The following is a 23,311-nucleotide window of genomic DNA, read 5'->3' as shown; positions in this document are numbered from 1 at the left end:
CCGTGGAACCGCCATGTTGTTCAATGTACATACCGTACCGTAAATAAATAAGCCCTACCCTGAAAATAAGCCCTAGTGTGTTTTTGTGACTAAAATTAATATAATGTCTCAATTTTAACATCAGTGTTGAGGGATTAGCCAATGTCATTGTATACATCTACCACAGTAGTGCACCCACATTTCTGTATTGTATTCTAATTGTTACACATCCACACCGTTTATCTGGTGTAGGATTCTATTGTGGCACTTGTAGTCCACTGCAGGCATCCTCCATTGTATGCATTTTTATGCTGGGGATCGCCCCTAGCAACGGACTACAAGGGCAGGATCTGCTCCCCCAGTATATATGCACAACTGCATTTGGGGTTGAGCACCTCCAGCCATTTGAGACCACGTTTTTTGTTGTTGTTTGTAAATTTATACGTGGAGGTGTGTAAACTCCATATGTTAATGCGCCTTGAACATTTTCCAGGCAGCATTAGGGTTGCACCTGTGAGGCCATGCACCTATATCAGCCAACTTGGGTGGGGCTTGTAGCCTCTCTCCCCCCTTCCATTGTATGTGTGCTTAGTCACGCTGGAGGGAACTGGGAGCAGGCTGCATGTCGACCTAGTGCTGCTGTAATTGCCCACTGGCCCCTGGTTTTTGCTTATTACGCACAGGTAGGTTAGCGTTAGGTCCCGTGCCATCTGAGAAACCTTGGCGTTGGTGTGCGGGCTCTGGTGTGTCGTTTATATAAGGATACACTGGCGAATGTCTCAATTTTAACATCAGTGTTGAGGGATTAGCCAATGTCATTGTTTACATCTACCACAGTAGTGCACCCACATTTCTGTATTAAAATTAATATAAGACCAGGTCTTATTTTCGGAGAAACACGGTATTACTTATACATTTTATGCCTATTTTATTTTTATTTTCTAATTTATGTACATTGTCTACCAGTCTTATCATGTTAAGTCCGATGTAAGGGCCCTACAAAGGACACAACAAGTAATGTCACTATTGTTGCATTGATACATTGTTTTAATTTAATCTAACTCACTGGATCTACATTATATATATAATCATATATATTTTTTATACACCTATACATTGGTTTTAATCAAGCCCAGACTTGAGGAAAGTGTACCCCCACTACATACATTGTTAGCTGGTTGTATGGTATACACAACCTTTTCACATTAGTACTCGTCTGGCAACAATACTATTGTCCCTATTGTCTGGTTGTAGCTACCTACACACGTTTTAGCTATTCTTATTATTGTGGTGATACATACATTTTTTTCAGTAAAAATTATTTTTTTCGATTCAATTATTGGAGTAATCTTATACTTTCATTTTACAAACATATTTTTTGCACTTTACTAGCATCAGTCACTATAACTATTACTATTTCCAACAATAGCTTTATTCTTATTCTTTTTATTTTTAAATTGTATTTTTGTAATTACATTTTTCATGTAGATATTTTTATACACTGTATTTCACTTGATTTGCATTTGTTTACGGCACTATGGCATGATTATATATGTATTGTTATTATTAAGCACTTTTGAGAATTTTATATAATAATATTATGACATTTTATAGGACACTTGATTGTTTACCCTTTATAAAGGTATCATGTGTGATCACATGCTTGAGAAAGACAGCGTGATGCTGTTGAAACATTGCATGCACCAGAACATGGGTTAATAAAGCACGTTTGCTTACACAATTTCACAATTTTGGAGTGCTGTTGGACCTTTTTGTGGCTATATATATATATATATATATATATATATATATATATATATATATATACACACACACAAACACACACACGCAAAGTAAGGCAGTGTGTGGTTGAGACCACATGGTGGGTCCGAGTAAGACTGACTGGGAAAAGTAGGTAAATGTCTGAGGGAGATTGGTGGCAGCCATGGTGATACCAGTATTAAAAGAGACTGAATATAGAAGTATTTCCCTTAAAGGAGATCTCCAACACTTTTTTTTATGAATCCATTGTGCCGCTGGCTGTAGCGATGTCCCGCCTCGGCCGGTGATATGCTGAGCACAATATTATGTAACAGACCCTGGGAAAAGGCGGGGCCCAGGCTCGTTATATGACACTGCGCTCAGCCACCGGCCGAGGCGGGACATCTCTGTGGCTAGTGATAAATTGAGAGCAGTGTGATGCATCGGGTCCCCGGATGCCAAATTAGACTGGAATCTAATATTGGGACACCAATATTGGCACATATATATTGGGGAGGTTAAAGGTTAGTTTTTTTTTTTACTTTTTGCAGACCGGGCACAATGGAACCATAAAAAAACAGCACTGTATAAACTGTGGACTTAAACTGTACTAAGGGACCATGCTCTGGAGGAGTTGGAAGTTATACCCACACAACTGGGCTTGCAGAAAATAATTCTGGAGGTGGGGAAAAATTTAGCCGTCTCAGACTTCTTTGAGTACAGGAGCATGTACATAAACGTAATAGGTGCAACCCTGCCAGCCCTGTTAGACTCATAGCAGCATGGAAGGTTCGGGCAGAAGCTGACCGCCATATTGGTGAAAAAGTATGAGAAAGACAGTTATTTTGTATACTTCTTTTAGAGACTTTAACCATTACACTGGTGGTGCACTTGGGGGGTTATGAACACTTATGAATGCATTTTTTTTTTATTATTTCATTATACTTAATCTGGTGTAAAAATAACAATGTTTTAGTCGGTCTTTAAAGATTTTGCTCCTCTGTTTCTCTTGTGCAGCCTACATGGTTGGACATACATTTTCCAGATCAGGAGAGGTTTTCTATGGGGATTTGCTTCTAATCTGGACAGTTCCTGACATGGACAGAGGTGTCAGCAGAGAGCACTGTGGTTAGACCGGAAAGAACTTCACAATTTTCTCTGTAGTATACAGCAGCTGATAAGTACTGGAAAGCTTCAAATTTTGAAATAGAAGTAATTTACAAATCTGTTTAACTTTCTGGCACCAGTTGATTTGAAAACATTTGTTTTCCACTTGTTTTCCATTCTTTTTATATCAACAACATGGCATCCATCTTGAATCCTGACAACTTAGACTAAACTTCAGTATTTGAAATGGAAAGTAAGGTGTGTGACTTAGAGACATATCAAAAGTTTTGATCGGTCAGGCACCCCCAAATCGAGGGGATGAGTGTGGGAGAGAAACGCTCTTCTCTCACTGAATTATGTGACCTGTGACATGGCACAGAGCTGGGAGAGAACTACTGAGCACGCACTTCTCCCGACTATATATAGCGACCAGTTGGGGTCTCAACACTCAGGCACCAACTGATCAAAACTTTTGATATGTATCTACGACATATATAAAGTTTTGAATTAGAGTGCCCATTTAAGTGTTAAGGCTATGCTTTTTTTTAAATGTGAGATGCTGCTTGACAATGATCTCCATGGCCTCTTCATTGTAAAAGCTGACAAGGAGAAAGCGTTCACAAGAAGACAGGCTGAAGTTGCATCTCATAAGAATACAAAAATAATATAGATTGTGAGTTAAGGAAGTTCTATGTCACTTGCTACCCTTAAATAAGGCTTAGAGTAGAACAGAGGCAATGTGATGAGTACTCTACCCTTCCCCTCTGGAAAACCAAGGGCATTATCATAAATATATGCTGAATTAAAAGAGCCATAACAGTGGAGGAAAAACTATTCAACATGTCAGACACCTCATATGACCGCTTAATTGCAAGAAGTACACCCCACATATGAATATTTGATAATAGAAGGACCCCAAATATTTTTTGAAAATAGAATGAGTAAGAACTGCTAACCTACAGAGAATCAGTCCTAGTAGGAGGCATATCTCCAGCTGAATTATTCCTAGGATGACAGGTAATTTTGTTTTTACCTGCATTGGAACTTAACCCGTAATTCTGACAAAATAAACAAAACATATGCGGCAGACGGAGAAGTACGGCAAATGCACAAAAACAGAAAGTCAGAATTTGGTATGGATCCACCATGCATAAAAATCACAAGTGCTTGATCTTCTGTGGGGATTACATTATATTTCTTTAAATAAATCTGAGTGGACGCCATCACATGCAGGCTACGGCCATATCTGGAATGAGTGACCTGTGCGTGTCCATCATCTGTTGTAGTTGTGTGCAATGCCATGACTGGCATGACTGTATGGATTGGTTCAAGGTGGGTGATCAGGGGCAGAAGGGAGAAGAGTACAATGTATACTCTGGTGTCAGTCTCTGCATGTTCCAGAGAGGATATTTATGGGGTGATGTCATGACAGCGGTCTGTGGCATTTGGTGCCAACATTTTGAGATGGCATCTGACAGACTGAAAAATGGTCTCCTCTGCCTTTAAAATGGATGCCTCTTCCTGTGTGGCATGTGTGCCCACCAGCATTCATCTATACACCTCTACATTATGTTATTACCACCATGTGTTGACTGCATCACTGATGGAGGGCTCTTTACTTACAGCCCATCACCCATCTATCCCGGGGCAAGAGCAGCTGCCACACCACGGATTACCACATACACGTAAAGGGGTATTCCAGGATTCTTTTTCTTTAGCCTTTGAGCCCATGATGCAAAGTTATAATACTGTGTAATATGCTTCTATTTTTATCTCCGTGCAATACTTTTTTGTTCCGTTTTCATGCACAGGACCCACACCCGAAAGTGCTGTAGCATAAGCTTTTTATTTGACTGTTGTCTTTGACCTTTCCCAGCATTCCATGTGGCCAAAAACAATATGTAATGTCACATGGTCTCCAGGGAAACATGGCTATGCTGCAGTGGGTGGGTAGATAGCATGGCGAAAGATTTACTGAAGTAATGCTATCCATTCACTCACTCCAGCATAGCCACAACCCCAGGAGACACTGTGATGTGGTTTCTGGCCCCATGGAACGCTGGGATGGGATGACAGTAAAACAAAAAGAACTGCACAGCAGAACTTCTGGGTGTGGGTCCTGTACATGAAAATGGGACAAAGCCACACACGGAGGTAATAGAAGCATATTACACAGTACAGTATTATAAATTGGATCATGGATTAAAAGGCTAAAGAAAAAAATCCTGGAATGTCCCTTTAACTGCTAATTAATTAAATGTCATCAATGTAATCATATTAATGAACAAGCATTAACCCACAAAGTGCAATATTACAGCAACTAAGGCTCCATTCCCACTACTGATGGAGGATGGGTTCAGATAACCAATAACCCATAGAGTTCCCCACAAAATTTATTTTAATAAATGCCCTACAAGAAAGTACACTATAACAAACGTAGTATATATACTCGCTCACACACTGTCCTATAACTATGTACTATAGCTGACAGGGGCACATGGGGCAGCAGAAGGCAAAGTATCAGTAGTAGTCTATTATCGAAAGGTGGGGAACTACATTGCAGAAGAGAAGGGACAGAAAATGTTGGCAAAAGCTATGCAGCGGTCAGGAAATATTGTCATATTAGTCTGGGATGGATATAATAGTCACTGGATATAATAGTTATGAATTCTGTCACTGCATCTGATCAGTTCAGAACATGGATTGTTCTAAGATGGCCATAACACAGATGCATTTTAAGCTCTACTAAGTCTGCAACACCCAAATTCCACAGTTCTACTGAATGCAATGAAACCTTTCACCTAAATTTTTAAGTCCAAACCAACAAAATATGGGGCTCATAGCTGTGCTAGAATGCTTTTAGCTATACTGGCTCACAAGAAATAGTCAGAAAATGAGCTTTTAACCAATGTGGACACTGTATTATAACAACTCAAGACTAGTCATCTGAGAGGAGCTGCTCCCCGAAATAGAACCCCTAGAAAATATCCATTGATGTCTCGTAAAAAGGCGCCAATGTCTCCAATTTCTACTAAAATCTTCTTCAGCCCCCTTTCTAAAACTAGTCATTAAACTTACACAATAAAAAGCTATAATATAAAGATTTGCTCCTCTTTCTTCCAGCTTCAATACGCATGAGCATAAGGGAAAATAGCTAAAGTTGTCGAAGAAGTGTTCTACTGTATGGTTTAGAGGTTTCACAATTATGTAATCGCTATAAGTAGTAATATTTAGGTGTGCCTCCTTTACTAAAATGTGACGAGTGAGAAAGTACATAAACGCACTCACCCGGTTTCATGCCAAAGAAGGGCTAACTTTATTCCAGGAGTTACATGGAACTCTACGAGCTCTACCTCCTTTCTCTTCCCGACCTTGATTCCTGTATTCCATGTAACTCCTGGATAAAGTTACTCCTTCTTTGGCATGAAACCGTGTGAGTGCGTTTATGTACTTTCTTACTCGTCACATTTAGCTACACCACATGTTCCATGTAAGCGCACCCCTGACACTTATGCCGCACCACCCATCCATTCATAACAGCACAGCTTCAGCACACCACGGGATGGCCAGACTACACTACAGTGCCGGCTATCTATTTGCAATTCCTTTACTAAAATGCCAGCGAGCTTCTTGGAAAAGTAAAGATGTCCTGGATCCTAGAAAGGTTGTTTCTTTTCTCACTAATGGACCTATGCTGTTAAGTTGGTGCCATACGAGCTTCTGCTGAAGACATGGGTGCTTTCTCCTCATGTCCTTTAATATTTTTTTGGCAGGGAAGCATAGCCAACCAGGTAAGCATAGCCAACCAGAGGAAGCAACGCTGGTAGGCGGCACTGATAAGCTGGTTGTTGATTAGGTTTGTTTTATGTGCTGAGGAGGTCTGTATGCCGGAGTCTGCCAAGTTCTCAAGCATAAAACCATCTGTCTCTTTTAGTAAAGATCAAGTAGACTACACATGCTGCAAAGGCAGTTGGGTGTGATATGGCAGCATAGCCCACATATAAACAAACACACATCTAAAAATGCTGCCAATTTTTTTTCCACAAGTAATCTCTAATAAGTAGGTAAGTATTAGACTTGAAAAATTATTGTAACTGCAAATTATTAGCCAACTAATCAACTGCTATTAAAAAGGAAAACGGACAGCTGGTCCACTCACACTAAACCCAATACACAGAGTTATAGTGCAGGTGAACTTGATCAAAACGATGTATCACTTAACCCCTTAAGGACGCAGGACGTAAATGTACGTCCTGGTGAGGTGGTACTTAACGCACCAGGACGTACATTTACGTCCTAAGCATAACCGCGGGCATCGGAGCGATGCCCGTGTCATGCGCGGCTGATCCCGGCTGCTGATCACAGCCAGGGACCCGCCGGCAATGGCCGACGCCCGCGATCTCGCGGGCGTCCGCCATTAACCCCTCAGGTGCCAGAATCAATACAGATCCCGGCATCTGCGGCAGTTCGCGATTTAAATGAACGATCGGATCGCCCGCAGCGCTGCTGCGGGGATCCGATCATTCAGAACGCCGGACGGAGGTCCCCTCTCCTTCCTCCGTCCGGCTCCCGGCGTCTCCTGCTCTGGTCTGTGATCGAGTAGACCAGAACAGGAGATGACCGATAATACTGATCTGTTCTATGTCCTATACATAGAACAGATCAGTATTAGCAATCATGGTATTGCTATGAATAGTCCCCTATGGGGACTATTAAAGTGTAAAAAAAAATGTTAAAAAATGTAAAAGTAAAAAAAAAAGTGAAAAATCCCCTCCCCCAATAAAAAAGTAAAACGTCCGTTTTTTCCTATTTTACCTCCAAAAAGCGTAAAAAACATTTTTTATAGACATATTTGGTATCGTCGCGTGCGTAAATGTCCGAACTATTAAAATAAAATGTTAATGATCCCGTACGGTGAACGGCGTGAACGAAAAAAAAAATTGTCCAAAATTCCTACTTTTTTAATACATTTTATTTAAAAAAAAATTATAAAAAATGTATTAAAAGTTTTTTTATATGCAAATGTGGTATAAAAAAAAAAGTACAGATCATGGCACAAAAAATGAGCCCCCATACCGCCACTTATACGGAAAAATAAAAAAGTTAGAGGTCATCAAAATAAAGGGATTATAAACGTACTAATTTGGTTAAAAAGTTGTGATTTTTTTTAAGCGCAACAATAATATAAAAGTATATAATAATGGGTATCATTTTAATCGTATTGACCCTCAGAATAAAGAACACATGTCATTTTTACCATAAATTGTACGGCGTGAAAACAAAACCTTCCAAAATTAGCAAAATTGCGTTTTTCTTTTTAATTTCCCCACAAAAATAGTATTTTTTGGTTGTGCCATACATTTTATGATATAATGAGTGATGTCATTACAAAGGACAACTGGTCGCGCAAAAAACAAGCCCTCATACTAGTCTGTGGATGAAAATATAAAAGAGTTATGATTTTTAGAAGGAGAGGAGGAAAAAATGAAAACGTAAAAATTAAATTGTCTGAGTCCTTAAGGCCAAAATGGGCTGAGTCCTTAAGGGGTTAACCAGATTGGTGGTCCGGTGGCAGAGTTTTTGCCCTCATTGCTAATATGCCGATTCCGTCCCTTGAGCAATGGAGACGAGAGCTGGATTTCCAAGCTTCGCTGCCTCCTCCTTAGGTATGCCCTCCCACCTCTTGAATATCCATACGTCTTTATTCTCACTAAATGACAAGAGTCTTTTACCAAATAAGCACACTGCTCTTCACTCCAAATGAGGTGAGAGCCTATGACCCCATTGATGCTCTGTTATTCTAGCAGAACGCAAGACCCGTAGCTACCTTGCTACACCCAATTTGTCATTAGGACGTGGAGTGAAGAATTATGAATCTTCAAGAAGTAGGAGGGCTTATGAAAGAAGGAGGCAGGGAAGCGCAGAAAGCCGGCTTCTGTCTCCATTGCGCGAAGGACAGCAATGGCATATTAGCAATGGGGGCTATAACGTTGGCACAAGACCACTGACCAGGGCAAGTGATACATCATTTTAATTTGGATCACCACCACTATAACCCTGTGTATTGTTTTAAGTGTTGTTAACCCAGCTGTAAGTTTCCCTTTAAGTAAATTTTAGTACAAAAAAAAAACATGTATAATGTTATCAGTGTCAGTTTCCACCCCCAACTTTCTTGAGCCAGCAAAAGTTTAAAACACACAGAAAAATCACCACACAGGATGAAAATGTATTTCCGTTTATTTAATCTGATCGGTGGGAGCATAATGTCCAGGTGTTTAATGCCAGGAACGTTTTGACAGTAAAAACAGATTGTACAACATGCACATTCTAACTGAAAAAAAGAGACAAAGTAAACAATGAAATACCAAAATAAATGGGAATATGCAACAATCCATTCTATTTTACTTTTTTTTTATATATTTTAAGCAACGACTGTACACATACAAAAAACACATTTCCTTTTAAATTAGCCAACTAAAGTCCAACTGAAAGCAGAATTTCAGACGATACATAAATTTAACTGGTTAGGTTCCCAAATAACTTATTTGCATGAGTAATGAACACGAAACAAAAAAAAAGAAAAAAAAAAAAGAAAGTCTTTCAACTGGCAATACACCAATTTTTTTTTAAACTTGGCATATTTTGTTTTCATCCACTGAGCCTCATACAAAAATTTACAATGTATAATTTTGTGCTGTTTATTTAGTTATAATCCAAAGCTAAACATACAAATTAACTTGAATAGCAAAAATATTAAGGAGGAAAAAACTAACAAAAAATAAAAAATAAGACAAACATTTAACCTCAACATCTGAAGCCAACCAGTGAATTAGAATTCTAGATGAAATATCAGGGAAACATTAAAAATGTCCAGATTTGATAATGCAACCCAAATATACTTACACATGGTTCAAATAATTTAGAAAGTACCACCGTTTTACCAAAACATCACATTCTTTCTTGGCACATACATAATGTTTCCAATCAACCTATATACTTACAAAACCCTGCAAAGGCCGACAGTCTTCCTTTACTAAATTATTTTATAGTTACTAAGTAACTGTGTCATGTTTTGGTTTGTGCAAATAAATTCGGCAAAAAGTTGATTCCACTGTATACATTTTGGAGGGGGTGAAATATATACGGAAATTCAACTTTTCATACTTAGTGCATGTACAACATGTTCAAAAAGGGGAGACAAAATTGGGTATTTGGATTTTTCCAAACAGTTCACATCTATGGTTTTTCCCAACATCTGTATGAGAATAGTAGCGGAAAAAAAAATTAAAATTAAAATTTTGAGACCAAAATAGACGTAGATATTTTGGGAAGAAAAGGCTAAATTGAAAAAGGGGAAGTTATGTCTATGGCTTTAATAGTAAACCATTACTGTGTATGCCCCACAAAGCTCTGTACATGTTTATTATATAAAAATGGCTTGTCTTTATAAAAAATTTTCTTTTTTTTTCTTTTTTCTTTATATAGCATGACCGCCACAAAAAAAAAGCACAATTTATACATTTAAAAAGGCACATTTATTTAACAAAAACACATTTAAGGCAAAAAGTCCAATACCTTTTGACAAACTGGCTTCACCTCCTGACAATTAAGCAGTTTGAGCAATGAAGGGTAAAAAAACATTTATAGATCTTTTGTATAAACAAACATGAAAGGATTTGAATAAAAAATCTCAGGTGAAGACAATAAAGTATAATGTTCCATTAGGCGCCATGGGGTGAAAACAATTTCCCTCGTTCTAATGATGATGTTTTTGGATTAATTCACTATCACAGTACCACCTGTAATTTCCTTCGGATGCTTCGAAGTTTTTTTCCCACAACGTGAAGGCTTACTGAGAAATTACCTGGTGCTTCATGAAACTGGACTCGCTCGACAGCATGGAAATTGGGTTATAATTAACTCTAGCAGACCATTGTGACCTCGTACTCATTCTATACAAGGCTGTGACCTCGTACTCATTCTATACAAGGCTGTATGTAAGTGTATTCATATAAATAATGATTAACATTCACCAAAAAACTAAAAAAAAAAAATCTAGTTTTTGAATTACACAATTTCTCTATAGGTTTTACATTGCGGTTACCCCCTAGGAGTAACATACTGTTTTATATCCAGATTAGTTGGTAATAATGTGTATCTGGATTATAATTATATTTTAAAAAAAATTATATTCACACCTAATTTATCATAGATTAATATACACCTACGTATGCTTTCCTTCATAGCTTAAATAAATACGAGCATGTGCATTTGGATATTAGATCCACATATGCATCTGCCTTTATCTCCAGCATCACCAACCTGCTGCCATCCTTACATTCTAGTGGCTGCAAAAAATACTCCAGGGAATAAAGAGACCTCTTCAGCCTCAGAAAAAAAAATGTTTTTTTCTATCACTGTATTAAGAAATTATTAAAATTATTTTTTATATTCTTGTCTATTTAAAAAAAATAATAATTTTACAGAATTTTACAAATGGATTTTCTCATTTTATATATTTAATTGTACAAAAAAAAAAAAAAAATAAGTGTACAATTAGGTAAACAAACCTTACTATGAAATGGCAAATGCTGTAAAAGCATAGAAGTTGTTGAAAACCACAAGGAGCCCAGATAATGTCCATTAACTTTAGCAATAAGGATTTTTAGGTTAATTATACAAATGTATTACATGAATAAGCAGATAAGCAATTGTTACTGTTTAATTTTTTTTTTTTTTACAGCCCTTGGGTGTCAATACTTCGTTTGACTCCATGTTACTTTTCTTAACAGAGTTTGTACCCTTGAGAAACTCTTTATTTTAATTATTTAAAAAAAATCTAAAACTACATGAAGACGACAAATATTTTGGGATGCTATTAAAGCTTAGTGATAGGCAACATGTGTGAAGCAAAAAAAAAACAGCAAAAAACAAAAATTTAAAATTCTCAAGAACAGCTGGAAATAATTCACTGCTGTACGTGAAAAGAAATCTAACTAGGCCTGTAGGGATAACTCTACTAGTACTATTATGGAGACCAGACTCATTCCCACTAAAAATAATAGTCCTCAGAGCGAAAAAGGAAATTCCTCAGAATTGAGGTAGTTATTACTAAGTATTAGCACACTTTTTCATTCTCCCATCTCAAACAGTTATGTACAACGTCTCCTTTAAAGGGGTACTCCCGTGGAAAACTTTTTTCTTTAAATTAACTGGTGCCAGAAAGTTAAACATATTTGTAAATCACTTCTATAAAAAATCTTAATCCTTCCAGTACTTTTTAGGGGCAGTATACTACAGAGGAAATGCTTTTCTTTTTTGGATTTCTCTTCTGTCACGACCACAGTGCTCTCTGCTGACCTCTGCTGTCCATTTTTGGAATTGTCCAGAGCAGGAGAAAATCCCCATAGCAAACATATGCTGCTCTGGACAGTTCCTAAAATGAACAGCAGAGGTCAGCAGAGAGCACTGTGGTCATGACATCAGAGAAATCTAAAACGTAAAGCATTTCCTCTGTAGCATACAGCCCCTAAAAAGTACTGGAAGGATTAAGATTTTTTTAATAGAAGTAATTTACAGATCTGCTTAACTTTCTGGCACCAGTTGATTTAAAAAAAAAAAAGTTTTCCACGAGAGTACCCATTAAAAAATAAAAAAAAATTGTCATTTTTCTTTACAGTATGCTTTTTTTTTTTTTTGTAATTAGAAAAAAAATCTAAAAAAAGATCAATGCTATGAAACTGTTTTAATAAATAATGGGTTAACTTACGATGAATCAAATTATCCCAAAAAAAGCAAGATAGCATAGCAATGAATATTCTAAAAGAAACCTGTTGGTACTTACGGCCGATAATCGATATAAATTTGTTCAATGTTTATTCTAGACAAACTTACAAAGATCAGACTCCTCCATATAACAGTAGGTTTAACTAACTTTGTACAAAAAATATATATATATTTATATAAAAATTACATCCCCATGCTGTGGGTCACATTTACATTGACAGATCCTATATTTGAATATTTTAATTTATATAGACAAGATAGTATATAAAATTTCCTCACTGAACGTAGCCAACGTGTAATACTTGAATTGCGAGGTGTACCATTTAAAAAAAAAAACAACTACATAAAGGTCACATAACATCTGGATGTTAAAATACACAAAATGTGTACAAATGGGTATTTTTACTAAAATTCAATAAACGCTATTAGAATTATGAAAAAAATTGTAATAATAGACACCCACCAATGTATTTTAAAGTTTACGTTCTGGGGTGAGGGGGAAGGAAAAAATAAAATGAGAAAGTTGTTACTCTTCGGGGTTCAAACTTTGTTGCTGCCTCTTTTCCAGGACCATACAATGTATTCGTCAGCCAATAAACCTCCAGTCATCACCAATTTGTTGTTACATACTGAAAACTATATGGGGTAGAGAATCATAAAAAACTGTGCTTGAAAAAGTCACCAATGGGTAAACTTAATACTGCATGACCGTGCAGTAAACCCTAACCAAAGGACACTAGGCGTAACACAGGTTTACCCCGTTCTCATATGCAAGGTATTTTCTTGCCACATAGTGGATTAATACACGACAGACCAATACAAAGCACCAATGAAAAAGAGAAAACGTAAAAAAAATAAAACGTTGTAAATCCTGTTATAGCGGTAAAAGAAAGGATGTATTACATTTTTGTACTGTAGAAACAATGAAGATGTTCTGATGTTAATAATACACTTTTAACTTATGAGGAGTTGTCCAGAAGAGAAAATTTGACACTTGGTCAACGTACAAAATAACCAAGGACCCTATTTTGTAAATATATTAAAACAATGGTATAACACTAAATAAAGCGTAACTTTGTTGGTTTGCTTGGTCATTTTATCCCAAATTATAACATGATAAATAAAATTAGCTTCTGTACAGATAACACAAAAAAAAAAAAAAAAAAAACTTAAAATCTAGATGTGACACTGGGACTAATGACATGGAAAGGTGATATAAAACACTAAAGCTCAGCTACCTACACATCTGTATATACAACGCCTGTTTGCCACAATAATCATAACATATCGGACAGATAGACAAGTCCATGTTTTCCAGCACAGTGAGGAATAAGGATGAATCCAGCACTTGACTCTGTGGCATCATGTTAAAAATGAACTATACACCTTTGTCCATTGACGTACAAAGAGATAAAAACTGTTCAATGGAGTTCTAAAGAGGAAAAGGTGCATTTTCCATTCTGATCGAAGTTTTTTGTTTTGTTTTTTGCTAGAAAGGTGAGAAAAAAAACTTTCATTATCTCCAAAGTCTCACTAAGAGTAAGATACTTGGAACAATGACTGTAAGTGAGGCAGTGATGGAATGAGCACCACTGTCTGTTTCTGCACTCTTATCGGAATTCTTGAGCTTTGGTATTATTCTGGCTGTGTCATCTGTAGATTTGATGTCAAAGTCACCATTACATTTTGGTTCTTCGCAGTCCCCACTTCCACTACCTTCTCCACTGCTCTCATCACCTGTGTAACCAATGGAGAGGATTGTTACTGAAGTATAAGAGAAACAAGCAAATACTGTGTGTGACGATAAAAGCAACTTACGCACACCGGTTTGAGAGTCTAAGTTATACGCAAATATATGGGGATCAGGGTTTCATACACTGGTCTTAAAGGGGTACTTAGGCGGAAGTAGTTTTTTCCCCTTTTTGTAAGCCAAGGCAGGCTGCTATAAAAAACAAAAATCTTTTTCTACCCTGCCATGCTCCCTTGGTGCCTTTGATATTGCTGTCTTGATTGCCGATGCAATCCTCTTCCTGTTGCTGAGGGTCAAAGTATCACAGCATAGCTCAGCGAATTGCTGGCCGCAGCTGTGTCCCACCTCCACCAGTGACTGGCCCAGCGGCGATGTGATCTATTGAGCTCGAGCACCAGGAAAAAGACAGGTGACGGGGCTCAATAAATCACATTGGTGCTCAGCCTATTATTGGCTGAGATGGGACACCACTGTGGCTAGCGATTTGCTGAGCATAGGCCCCCAGCACCAGAGCAGCAACACAGGAGGCATCAGGGGAGCAAAGGAGGAAACAAATGCAGGCAGCATGGGCATATTTAAACACATACAAAAAATTCAATAAAACACCAGAGTACTGCTTTAACCCCTTCCCGACCCATGACATACATGTACATCATGACTGGGAAGGTTTTCCCGACCTAAGACGTAAATGATGCAGATACTGGCCGCTACTCGCGGCATCCTGCCACGCCCGGTAAGATGGTGGCTATCACTGATGGCCAGCCATCTTGCCTCAGGACCTGGGGGGGGGTTTGTCCCCCCTCACAGCGATCGCTCCTATCAGCTAGTCAAATCTGACTAGCTGATGGCAGCGTTTTGCACAGAAAAATCCTAAGCAGTGCAGTGTGTGTCCCGATCACTGGGATTGGAACACACACACTGCTCTGCTAGGAGATCCAAGTGTCCCTTACCTGTCCCCACCCCCCCCCCCCTTCCCCCAGTGTCCCTTACCTGTCCCACGCCGACAACGCTGTGCCCGCTGGCATGCTTTAGTTTGTAAAGGAGCTGTTTTGTTGTACAACAACTCCCCCTAGTGTCATAAACCTGTTACTGCATGTTTTGTGCACTAGACACTAGGGGGGAGCTGTTGTACAGAAGTAAAAAAAATAAATAAATATAAATGTATGTGTGCCCAGCCACACTGGAGGTAACCCAAGAGGAGGCTTAATGCTGCTGTAATTGCCCACTGGCCCCTGGTTTTGCTCATCATGCACAGGTAGGTTAGTGTTAGGTCCCGTGCCACTTGAGAAACCTTGGCGTTTGTGTGTGGGCTCAGGTATGTCCTTCATATAAGAATATACTGGCTAATGTCTCAATTTTAACATCAGTGTTGAGTAGAGATGAGCGAACTTACAGTAAATTTGATTCGTCATGAACTTCTCGGCTCGGCAGTGAATGACTTTTCCTGCATAAATTAGTTCAGCTTTCAGGTGCTCCCGTGGGCTGGAAAAGGTGGATACAGTCCTAGGAGACTCTTTCCTAGGACTGTATCCACCTTTTCCAGCCCACCGGAGCACCTGAAGGCTGAACTAATTTATGCAGGAAAAGCCATCAACTGCCGAGCCGAGAAGTTCGTGACGAATCGAATTTACTGTAAGTTCGCTCATCTCTAGTGTTGAGAGTTAGCCAATGTCATTGTTTACATCTACCACAGTAGTGCACCTAAAATCTTGTATTATTCTAATTGTTACACATCCACACCGTCTATCTGGTGTAGGATTATATTGTGGCACTTGTAGTCCGCTGCAGGCATCCTCCATTGTATGCATTTTTATGCTGGGGATTGCCCCTAGCAACAGACTACAAAGGCAGGATCTGCTCCCCCAGTATAAATGCACAACCGCATGTGGGGTTGAGCACCTCCAGCCATTTGAGACCACGTCTTTGTTGTTATAAACATATTATATATATATATATATATATACACACACACGCTCTATATTATATTATATTATATTATAATATATATATATATATATATATATATATATATATATATATATATATATATATATATATATATATATATATATATATATATATATATATATATATATATATATATATAGTGTGTGTGTACCGTATTTATCGGGGTATACCACGCACCCTCATTTTACCAAGGATATTTGGGTAAAAAAAAGTTTTTTACCCAAATATCCTTGGTAAAATGAGGGTGCATGTGTGTGCATGCGTATACCCCGATACACCCCCAGGAAAGGCAGGGGGAGAGAGGCCGTCGCTGCCAGCTTCTCTCCCCCTGCCTTTCCTTGGGTACTTTCCTTCCAGTACTTATTAGCGGCTGTATACTACAAGGGAAATTATTTACTTTTGGAATTTATTTTCTGTCACTACCACAGTGCTCTCTGCTGACACCTCAGTCCATTTTAGGAACTGTCTAAGGCAGCATATGTTTGCTATGGTGATTTTCTCCTGCTCTGGACAGTTCCTGACATGGACAGAGGTGTCAGCAGAGAGCACTGTGGTCGTGACAGAAAAGAAATCAAAAAAGAAAAGCATTTCCTCTGTAGTATACAGCCGGTAATAAGTACTGGAAGGATTAAGAATTTTTATTAGAAGTAATTTACAAATCTGTTTAACTTACTGGCACCAGTCAATAAAAAAAAAAATAATAATTTGCCACCGGAGTACCCTGTACAATATCACTGAATTTCCAGCTCTGAGCTAGCATAGATTTCCACTACAATGTAGTAACATTATGGTAACTACATCTTGCGGGGGGTGGCCAAACCAGGGTTTGCGCAAAAAATTGCGACAAATGTCTGATCTGTGCCAAATGCAAACCTCAATGGATTCCCCCATAACATTTACTAATGTAAGAGGTCAAAAGAGAAATCTATAAAATAGCTTTGATAACCTATTCAAATTTTTTACATTTTTTATTTGGAATTCTAGCAAATATGGGTTTCACAATTCTTCAGCAATCTTGCACCAAAGCAATACTTACTTATATCAATGAAATTCACATCATTCCCGTTGTAAGCATTCTTCATTCTGTTTGTCATAGCACGCAGTGCGACCTTTTGACGACGAATGGCAATGTCTGGATTTGTGGTATCAACGTTCACATCAGGATTATTGACCTGATTTTCCAGACCATTGGCTGTGACTGTATACATATACCTGAAATAAAGGATAGCAAGAATTAAAATAAAAATATGCTAAAAGGATTTAAAGTGTACCTATGATTAGCAATATATTATATGCTAATTATATATCATTTATATAATGTAGAAAATAATACATGTATATTTGTAATATACATTGGTAAAAAAAGTGTATATTTTTGTCCCTGCAGCTATTGCCTGTGTGTCTCTATGAGGAGTCCAAATACAGTAGGTGAGGGTGGACAAGCAGGGCTCTGTGCACCGAGGACAAGCAGGGCTCTGTGCACCGAGGACAAGCAGGGCTCTGTGCACCGAGGACAAGCAGGGCTCTGTGCACCGAGGACAAGCAGGGCTCTGTGCACCGAGGACAAGCAGGGCTCTGTGCACCGAGGACAAGCAGGGCTCTGTGCACCGAGGACAAGCAGGGCTCTGTGCACCGAGGACAAGCAGGGCTCTGTGCACCGAGGACAAGCAGGGCTCTGTGCACCGAGGACAAGCAGGGCTCTGTGCACCGAGGACAAGCAGGGCTCTGTGCACCGAGGACAAGCAGGGCTCTGTGCACCGAGGACAAGCAGGGCTCTGTGCACCGAGGACAAGCAGGGCTCTGTGCACCGAGGACAAGCAGGGCTCTGTGCACCGAGGACAAGCAGGGCTCTGTGCACCGAGGACAAGCAGGGCTCTGTGCACCGAGGACAAGCAGGGCTCTGTGCACCGAGGACAAGCAGGGCTCTGTGCACCGAGGACAAGCAGGGCTCTGTGCACCGAGGACAAGCAGGGCTCTGTGCACCGAGGACAAGCAGGGCTCTGTGCACCGAGGACAAGCAGGGCTCTGTGCACCGAGGACAAGCAGGGCTCTGTGCACCGAGGACAAGCAGGGCTCTGTGCACCGAGGACAAGCAGGGCTCTGTGCACCGAGGACAAGCAGGGCTCTGTGCACCGAGGACAAGCAGGGCTCTGTGCACCGAGGACAAGCAGGGCTCTGTGCACCGAGGACAAGCAGGGCTCTGTGCACCGAGGACAAGCAGGGCTCTGTGCACCGAGGACAAGCAGGGCTCTGTGCACCGAGGACAAGCAGGGCTCTGTGCACCGAGGACAAGCTCTGTGACCAGAGGCTCTGTGACATGCCCCCGGCTCACACAGCAGGCTGACAGACAAGCCAGGAGCCTGCACAGAGCCCTCACTTCCTGTATCTGGTATCCTCATAGAGACACACAGACAATAGCTGCAGGGACAGCATTTTTGACCCAAAAATATACAAATTTTTTAACTAATGCATATTACAAATATACATATCTATTATCTACATTATATGAAAAGTTTTTGCTAACTACAGGTACTTTTTAAGACACCTTAGTCACCTGACTGGTACACTAAAGACAATACATTTAAGCAGAGAATACTGTTGCCCTGATGTTAGTCCACAGAATTTAATACATGCCCATACTGAGAAGGGCCACTTTGAAGAAAGAATAATAGCCACTAGATTGCTCCAAGAACAAGAATATAATACAAACCGGCTTTTCTCATTGCCATTCCAGCAGTCATCTTCAATGACGCTTGATGTCCAGTTGCAAATGTTATTGGGTAGAGAAGACCAAAACTTTTTGGCACCCTTCAGCTTTTGTTTCACATCAAATACCTGTAAACAAAATATTTAGAAAATATAAGGAGACAATTTCCCAGTAAATTAAAGAATAAAAATAAATCAAACGAACAACATTTTATTTGCTGGTTGTATTAAGCTCTGTACACATTAGCACCATGGCTTCTAGGGCTGCATGATATGGGGAAACTGCGCAATTGCGATTATGGACCTTAATATTGCGATTTTGATATGCAATGCGATATAATAAACAAATGGTGAAATCCCCCATTTCGTGTCCAACTTCCCCTACTACACATTATCCACCCATTTCATGTCCACCACCCATTTCTTATCTGCCCCATATAATTTCTATCCCCCCCCAGTCACATATTCACCATCACATTCTCCCCCCCCATGTTACATTCCCCTCACTTAAAATCCCCCCCCCCCCTTCACATCTTCCCCCATCACATTCTCCCCCCCATGGTCACATTATATTCCCTGTATGTAGCTTTTTGTACTCCAAACACACTGTTTCCCAGACGTTTTTCCAATCTCCCACCGGATCCAGGAAGCCTAGCGCGTTTGCAGCCGAAAAAGTATCGCTATATCGCAATTCTCAAAAATCGCGATTCGATTGCTTTTGTGATATATCATGCAGCCCTAATGGCTTCTATTATTATATTAACTGAACCATGACAGCTATGACAGCTCCATTTTTTTATGAATTTCCACTATTGATTTACTTAGTTTTTAACTGTTGATAGCAACTACTGAGCCGGTTCTATAATTCCAGAGCGCACATCCACCATACATGTATGGCAGATGCCACCAAGGGGTTAAAAGGTAGCCACAACATGAAATTAAGTGCTACTTACGAGTCTATCCAGACTTGTTCCAGCAGCAGTAGTTGGTCGTTCTTCGGGAGTGTACGATCTAAATCGATGATTGATGTTACTGTCTGATATAGAACGGGAAACCCTTGTAGGAGGGAGTGGCTTTGGCTGTCCACAACCTTGAAAAACCTAATAAAAGGGAGAAAAATACATAAGAGTAAGCAAGCTTGAATGATGGTAATACTTTATTATTTTGCTTGTTTGCTTTGCATTTACAGCAGATTTGTACTTGCTCATTTGTTTATCTATGATAGGATGTGCTAACAGCCTTTTGTATTGTACATTTGGGGGTGGTATATGCCTCCATTTTGGTCATTCCCTTCTCCCACCAGTCCATGGCAGTTTTTAGCTAGTAAAGATAATATGGATTCCTACGGATTAATTACAATTTGATTGATATGTGCGCCAAGAAGCTTAAAGAGTAACTACAAACTTTTAGAAAAATGACAATAGTGCAGCACTCTACTTTCTAGTAAATTTTTCTAAATTACTCTCGTGTTCAAATCGCCACCAAAACACCTTAACAGAGTACAGTTTTCCCCCCGCTCCCTGCTGCTCCTTACTCTGCATTCAGCACTGAATCTGTCATTCTTTTCCATGCTAACCGTACAAAGCACGAGACTAAGCATTGTGGAATCACATTACATTGGGTTGCGCACTAGCAGATTATCAAAAGGCTCAGCACCGAATGCTGAGTTACAGGGCCGATTCTCGCGCTGAATTTACAAGACTCCTGCGTGCTAGGGCCTCCACCCTTTGAGATGAGAAGAAGTGACGGACACTCAGCCAATCACCAGCTGAGACAGGACCCCCCATCTCAGCTGGTGATTCACTGCGTCACACTAGCACATCTCTTAGGGTGGAGGCCAGAGAACTCAGGAGAGAAGCAGCTGAATGGTAAGAGAGAGTGGCCCCATACAGGAGATAGGATAGGTTAGGGAATAAATTGTGTTCCCGGGAGTACCCCTTTAAATAGTGTTCCGCTGAAATTCCAGATACAGACTGTGTTGCGATTTCTAAGAAAACCAAAAACTGACCCTACTTAGCCATAACCATGTTAAATTATTTAAATGGGTTTTCCTGTGAGCACAAAGCCTGTTCATATTCCACTTGGGGCTCCTAGGGCTGCTATGAAAGTGGGACTCTCACTATATGGGAAATGTGTAGTTGGCTGTGCCTTCAAGAGCCAGAAACATGGCAGTAAGATGATTGTCAATGTTGCTTCCATATTAAAGGGGTTGCCTGGGATAAGACACGCCACTATTGTAGCTGAACTAGATGACAGAAGATTGGTATTTGTAAGATACCATAAAGAGTACTGAAGTCCAAATAGAAGTAAACATAGCAATCAGAATAAAGAAAAGGCTGAAGAGTGTGTGGAGTAGAGAATATACATCACAGGTTAGAAGAAAACATGAGAAGGACGGCAGACTATAGCCTGGAACAAACCTTCTGAGACACTTGATTGCTGTTTTCCTGCATGTTCATTATAGCCTCCGAAATCTTCACATCAATGGAACCCATGACCGTTTCAATGTTGAATGGCCCCTCCAGCCGATCAGCTACCATTAGCATGGAATCTAAAGAAAGTAGAAAAACTGAAATGAATGCCAGGCAGCATGTACAGCAATTTTACCATCAATGGTGTATTCACACGTACAGTATTCTGTGCAGATTTGATGCACAGGATTTTCTGCTGCAGATTTCAATGTAAACTGAATACAGATTGAAATCCTGCACATCAAATCTGCGCAGAATATTGTACGTGTGAATAGACCCTAAAAATTTTAATTCTGCTATTATGATTGGTATGGACGGCAAAGTTCTACTTTATCCTTACAAGAACTCAAATTTACAACCTATCGATCATTTTTGTTACAAACTGTGAAAGCATTTTGCAATGTTTGCTCTAAGTGAATTCATCTTGAAATAAGGCTGATCACTGAATATTTCTACTGAAAGGGCACTTTGTGAAGTTTTCTTACTAGTATTCCAATGCAAACTGTACATTTTGTTAAGGCAGGAAATCTACACTGGCAGAATGTCAGCCATTAATGCAGCCAAGACCATGAAGGTTTGTTGGAATTTTTTCCAGAAAGAAAAAGGTCAAATCCATTACCCAATCTAAATTGCTAAAGTATTTCTGAGAGCACAGTTTGAACATTTTTAGAAAAATTTTAGCACTACGTATTTTGTACAAAAGCATGGAATGCTGATCTTACTATCAAAAGGAAGAACACAAGGCTGGCTAAACCCAATATCCTGGGTAAAACTAGTTGGTTGGAAGATTTTGTTACATGTTTTTTCCCAACAGACCCCTGAAAATTTTCTGCTATGGTTGCATTTTAGCGATCAGGTGACACCATGGTTTAACTGTGTAGATTTCATCTAAACCATAATACAGTTCCATGTTAAATCTATTTATAATATGGAGACCATAGTTTGCTGGGTCACATTTTGTACCACCAATTCTATTTGTAAGATTCTGTATTTTTGAATGCAGCTTCTAAAACCATTTTACAGGGATCTTATTTCTTCGTAACCTTGCTTCTAGAAGATAAATGCATTTCTCATCATATGGTAATTCCTAGACATGCAGAATTCACCTTGCCTCCACCCCTCGCACATAAAAAAAAAAAATTATAAAAAGATGAAAAAAAGAAAATCGAAAACTTAATTTAGCGCTAAGCATACAGACAAGCAGAATAAAGTTAAAGGGTTACTCCGCTCCCCAGCATCCGGAACTCAATGTTCCGAACACTGGGTGCAGGCTTCCGTGTTCACGCCTGCCCCCTCAATGACAGTCTATGGGAAGGGGGCAAAAAGGCCGTCACGCCCACTCCCATAGACTTGCATTGAGGGGGCAGGACGTGATGTCAGGAGGGGGCGGGCGTGAACACGGTAGCCCGCACCTAGCTCATCTCAACGTTCTGAATGCTGGGGAGCGGAGTAACCCTTTAACAGGTCATTCTTGTCACACATTAAAGAAACCCAATTTCTTGTCAGAACTGTAGTTCCCCCCCCCCCCCCAAATACATGTTCAGTACATTATATGGCAAATAAAATGCTACTTTTCCTGCAGCCAAAAAACTGTCCCTCATATGTTGATAAAGAAAAACAAAACAGAAAACAACCTCTTAGGTTGCGTTCACATCACAATTTATCCATCCGACTTGAGTACACGATTTTATAAATTAAAATCGAATGAAATCGTATATAAAGTCGGATCCATTGACCTCCATTAAAAAAATAAAAAAAAGATGGAATCCATTACACACATACG

General features: G+C 39.5%; 1 protein-coding gene across 1 annotated transcript in view; it reads right to left on the bottom strand.

Moving 5' to 3' along the window:
- Positions 1–12,525: 12,525 nt before the first annotated feature.
- The window catches only part of GPC4 (glypican 4), a 103,748-nt gene continuing 92,962 nt past the window's right edge, over positions 12,526–23,311 (bottom strand). The window contains exons 5-9 of the mRNA XM_056537972.1: positions 21,478–21,608; positions 20,011–20,157; positions 19,062–19,186; positions 17,388–17,563; positions 12,526–14,370 (exon numbers count right to left, since the gene is read on the bottom strand). Coding sequence (XP_056393947.1) covers positions 14,150–14,370; positions 17,388–17,563; positions 19,062–19,186; positions 20,011–20,157; positions 21,478–21,608 — 800 coding nt within the window. The 3' untranslated portion in view covers positions 12,526–14,149. The remainder of the gene's footprint in view (positions 14,371–17,387; positions 17,564–19,061; positions 19,187–20,010; positions 20,158–21,477; positions 21,609–23,311) is intronic.

This window comes from Hyla sarda, chromosome 9 (genome assembly GCF_029499605.1).
Source record: "Hyla sarda isolate aHylSar1 chromosome 9, aHylSar1.hap1, whole genome shotgun sequence".
Classification (NCBI taxonomy): Eukaryota; Metazoa; Chordata; class Amphibia; order Anura; family Hylidae; genus Hyla; species Hyla sarda.
Note: the sequence above shows the minus strand (reverse complement) of the source record. Positions and strands in the feature narration are given on the sequence as shown.